This window comes from Mirounga leonina, unplaced genomic scaffold (genome assembly GCF_011800145.1).
Source record: "Mirounga leonina isolate KUSES-001 unplaced genomic scaffold, KU_Mleo_1.0 Mir_488, whole genome shotgun sequence".
NCBI classification, from domain to species: domain Eukaryota; kingdom Metazoa; phylum Chordata; class Mammalia; order Carnivora; family Phocidae; genus Mirounga; species Mirounga leonina.
Window position 1 is genome coordinate 1,227,501 of NW_023270777.1, and position 4,755 is coordinate 1,232,255.

At 48.5% G+C, this 4,755-nt stretch overlaps 1 protein-coding gene across 2 annotated transcripts in view; it reads right to left on the reverse strand.

Moving 5' to 3' along the window:
- Nucleotides 1-212: 212 nt before the first annotated feature.
- Nucleotides 213-4,755, reverse strand: part of MIS12 (MIS12 kinetochore complex component) — a 5,342-nt gene continuing 799 nt past the window's right edge. Inside the window, exons 1-2 of one of the 2 annotated variants that reach the window (XM_034989354.1) lie at nt 2,149-2,738; nt 213-1,981 (exon numbers count right to left, since the gene is read on the reverse strand). In XM_034989354.1, the coding sequence (XP_034845245.1) occupies nt 1,324-1,941 (618 nt within the window). In that variant the 5' untranslated portion in view covers nt 1,942-1,981; nt 2,149-2,738 and the 3' untranslated portion in view covers nt 213-1,323. Of the gene's footprint in view, nt 1,982-2,148; nt 2,739-4,755 lie in introns of those variants that run through there. The other variant, XM_034989353.1, reaches the window with a different exon arrangement.

The window sequence follows — 4,755 nt, forward strand, 5'->3', positions numbered from 1 at the left end:
CCAGGACCCTGGGACCATGACCCGAGCTGAAGGCAGACGCTTAACGACTGAGCCACCCAGGCACCCCTATATGAGATTTTAAATAAGCTACAAATATGGGGAGCCTGGTTGGCTCGGTCGGTGGAGCATGCGACTCTTGGTCTTGGGGTCATGAGTTCAAGCCCCACCTTGGGCGCTGAGGTTACTTAAATAACAGAAAATCAACAACCAAAGCCTTTAAAATATGTGCATTTCATGTACAGGATTGGAAAAAAGACTCTTTGATGATAAACATATTCCAGGTAAACACAGGCATCTTAAATCTATGAATATTTAATTGCAAACATTAATGTCCCAAGTTACTCTTCTGCATAAGGGAGAAACTCCAAATCCTGTTCTTTAAGGAAGACACGGAGAGAAACGCCCTGACTGCTATTCATGCTCTTTCTCTGGGTGACACAACATGTCACATGGATTAATTTCAGAAGAAAATATTAGACTCCACTAAATTTAAGCACAAGACAGCTAAAATTTCCCCACTGTGGGTACTAAATATTTGATGCTTAGGAATATGAATAAATAATTTAAAAAATATTAGGTACAGGGCAGATTCCAAAACTAACCGAGGCATGAAAAAAATGATATAAATGCCTAGCGGTCAGTTCGTATCAACTTTGTTCTTGGCTCTGTTCCGGGCTTCCCCTTCTACCCCAGTGAGACCTGCCTCTCCTTCGCCCACGGTCTTCCCCTGCTGGGCTCCCCGACAGCGGACTGCTCCATGTCACAGAGAGGTTCTAGTTTAGGAACGAAAACAACTTGCTTGCTCTTTCTCGAAGATCACGTGTATCGTTCTACTCGCTTCTTTCCCTCGGCTGACGTCCCCGTGCAAGACACGCTGGCGGACGAGAGCAGGCAGGCTGAGCTGGCTTCAGTCTCGCGGGGCAGCGGCTGGTTCGTAACGAAGCCACCCACTGCACCTTTTTCTCATTTGATCGCATCCAAGGAGTAAGTCAAAAGGACCAAGTTGCAGAGGACCAAGGAACAGCTTTACAAACATCTCTGACCGGCCAGGGAGACCCTGCCTCTTCAGTCATGGCCCCCAGGGAATTGTTACTGGACCAGGAATCCCGACCCGCTGACGAGAGGTCGCTAGGGAACAGATGCTCCAGAGATTAGTCCAGGGCGTGCGGAGCTACCTCAGCAGAGGACCAAGACAGAGCGAGGTGTGGAGTACAGCAAAGAGCAAACAAAGGAAATCCCGTAAGATGTACAGTTCACTAGAATATCACTGATATAAATCCTTACTATTCTACTTTCTAATGAGCTCCTGTTACTACTTAGAAATTAAGATATTTTCATTCTTTTGCCTTCCTGTTCCACCTTGTCCCTAATAGTCTGGAGCTTTCTGGAGTTCTGGACCAGGAACACCAAGCTCTCCCTAAAATCACTAGTCCCGTGATCTCTGCCGGCATTTTCAAGCTCATCAAACAAAGCCAATGTCTGCTTAAGTTTGGCCTGAACAATTTTTTGTTCCTCTAATTCTGCGAGAAGGGCCTGCTTAGCGCATAATTCAGTCTTATACTTCTCTTGTAGCTGTTCGATTTCTTTCTGGAGAAGATGGAATTCTTCCTCAGTACAGGGGTGCATCTGAGGCTTATCTTCTGGAAGCAAGATGTTTGGGGGAATACGCAGGATCAACTGTAAAAACAGCTGCTCCATTTTGCCAAAAAGGTTATCGAAACGTCCTTTCATGAAGCCAAGAAACTTCTCTGTGCATTTACGAATCTGGACGGGGCTAATCTCACAGCCCGGGATGTCATCCAGCTTCTTCAGAATAACGTGCTCCACGGCCTGCATCACTTCAAACAAGTAGTCCTGAAATGCGATGTAGATCCTCAGCATGCAGGTTTGTGGCGTGAAGCCAAAGAACTGGGCCTCGTAGGTCATTGGATCCACGGACATCTTCGCTTACTTTGCGTGGTTAATTTTCACTGGAAAAAATCTGCCAATGTAAAAAGGAAAAAATTCATCTGGGTAAGAAATCATCTGATGAAAGTGACAAATCCTATTCCAGAGAGCCAGGAAGCAGGCGAACGCAACTCAAGGAGTGTGTGTTTCCTGAAGCCTAATGCTACCCGCAGCCCTCCTCGTCCACAACAGGATACAAACCCTTGGCTCTCTGAGGCTCTTTCCCTCACTTCTCGTTGAAGAGGGCTCTGGCCCAGGGCTCAGTCTCCTGAACTCTGCTATCATCCTGGACCGCTTTCACATTTGGATGGAGGACCTAAGCAATGCCCGAGAGATGCGGTTTCTTGAGTTTCAATAGCCTTTGTCCTCTGTTCTCACAGCCACCGGCCACCGCTATTTGTAACCTCTCCCCAAGTGCTCCTTCTTGACCACAACCTTATATGCTGTTCTTCCAACTCCCCTTCATGTACTCATCTATTTTCATTTCCTCCCACTCCCCCATGCTTCCTTCAGGATCAAGTTCAAACTCTTTCAACAGGCCTTACGTGGGCCTTCATTAACCACCACTCTGTCTTCCTGTTTAAGGAGCGTGGCTGCACAGCAGTGAGTTGATACTTCCTATTTCAGGGCGCTCTATTTCTGGTCCTTTCTTATTCTCCCATCTTTCATCTCGCATACGAACCCACTCTAGCGTTTTAACATGTGCCTTTTCAATCCATCTTTAATTCACCTCGGATAAGTTTTAGGTAGTCTTTTTTGTTAAGAATTTATTTATCTATTTATTTATTTGACAGAGAGAGAGAGAGAGAGAGTGCCCAGAGTGGCAGGCAGAGGGAGAGGGAGAGCCCGACGCGGGGCTCAATCCCAGGACCCTGGGGTCACGACCAGAGCTGAAGGCAGCTCTTAACCACCTGAGCCACCCGGCGCCCCAGTTTTAGATATTCCTGAAAAAGTTTTGTAGGCAGATGTTTACATTTTTCTTTATGTTTGCAATCACTTCATTTTATCTTATGTCATTGCTTTTGACTGAAGTACTCCGTCAACTTTATCACATGCATCCGCCACACTCGGCAGGCCCATTCCTGTGACAGACACTTGGTTTGCCATCAGCACCTTGCTCCCAGATACAATGTTGTCATGAACACCCTCCCATAATGTCTCCTCAGGGATTTGCAGGCTTTTCACATTGGCAAGTAATTGCTGAGCCATGTGGCTTACTCATACATGATTTTTCTCTAAATACCGCGAAATGTTCTCTGGGGGGAGAAGGCAGGTTAGGCCGACTGACACTCCCCCTTGCAGTATATGAAAATTTCTCATGTCTTTATCAACACTTAATATTATTCAACATTCTAATTTTTTTTTAAAGATTTTATTTATTTATTTATTTGAGACAGAATGAGAGAGAGAGAGAGCTCATGAGAGGGGGGAGGGTCAGAGGGAGAAGCAGGCTCCCCGCCGAACAGGGAGCCCGACGCGGGACTCGATCCCGGGACTCCAGGATCATGACCTGAGCCGAAGGCAGTCGCTTAACCAACTGAGCCACCCAGGCGCCCTCAACATTCTAATTTTTGCTAGTCTGGTAGGTGTTAAAATTGTTTTAGGGTGTTGCTTTTTGAAAACCAAAACCAGGGCTCCTGGGTGGCTCAGTCAGTTAAGTGTTCAACTCCTCGCTTCGGCTCAGGTCATGACTTCTGGGTCGTGAGATCAAGCCCCACCCAGTGTGGAGCCTTCTTAAGATATTCTCTCTTCCTCTGTCCCTGCCCCCCCACCCTTCACGCACTCAGGCACTCTCTTAAAAAAATTAAGTTATGAGAACTTATTTATAAAAAAAAAGAAAGAAAGAAAACCAAAACCATGTATGTACCCCCCACACACACAGGCTGGACACCAAGGGCTGAACCTACACTCTCCCCATCCCACCTAACCTACTATTTACATTAGTATGACTTTCTTACTCTGGTCTCCCAGAATATTTTCATTGTTCAATGGGATCAACTCTCCAGTGGGAAGAACCCATAATATGTCCGGTAAGATTCTGAAACCCCTGCCTCACCTGTTTCTACCAATCCCGGACTGAAAGTGCAGGACCCCCACCCAATCCTCATCAAGCCCCACGAATGGGAAGATTCAGCTCGGTCTACACCTGCGATTCTCAAACACGTCCCATCTTGCCCTTCATCCCTCCCAGGGCAAGCAACACACTCAGCACTCTATCAACAGGTTGTGAGCGTGACATTTGGGGAGCAGACAGCACTTTACTTTCTTAAGTCATCTCTACACCCAGCGTGGGGCTCTAACTCACAACCCCCCAGCCAGAGTCGCAGGTGCCCCCAGGCAAAGCTATTTTAACGCGGATTTCTCAGATCACTGGTGAAGAAGTCGAGCACCTCCTCCTGCATAGGAGCTCCTCGGGTTTCTCCCTCCGTGAAGAAGTACCCACTCATCCCCGCTAAAGCCCGCTCTCCCCAGCCCTTTACCCGGACCCTCCCTTATCCGCCACCTGATGTCACTCCCTGTTCCAAAGACCTTAAGTGCTTCCTTATAACCGAGCGAATAAAGCCTGACACTCTGCCTGCGGGGACCGAGCTACCTTCCTTCCCCCGTGACGTTCTCGCGCCTTCAAGGAAAGATGCTGCTCTGCGCTCCCGCCAGGACGCCCCCCCAGGGTACTTCCCCCCCAACGCCCTCCCCCCACGCCCTCGCCCTCCCCAGGGTACTCCCCCCCCAACGCCCTCCCCTCCCCAGGGTACTCCCCCCCAACGCCCTCCCCGCACTCCCTCCCCTCCCCAGGGTACTCCCCCCCCC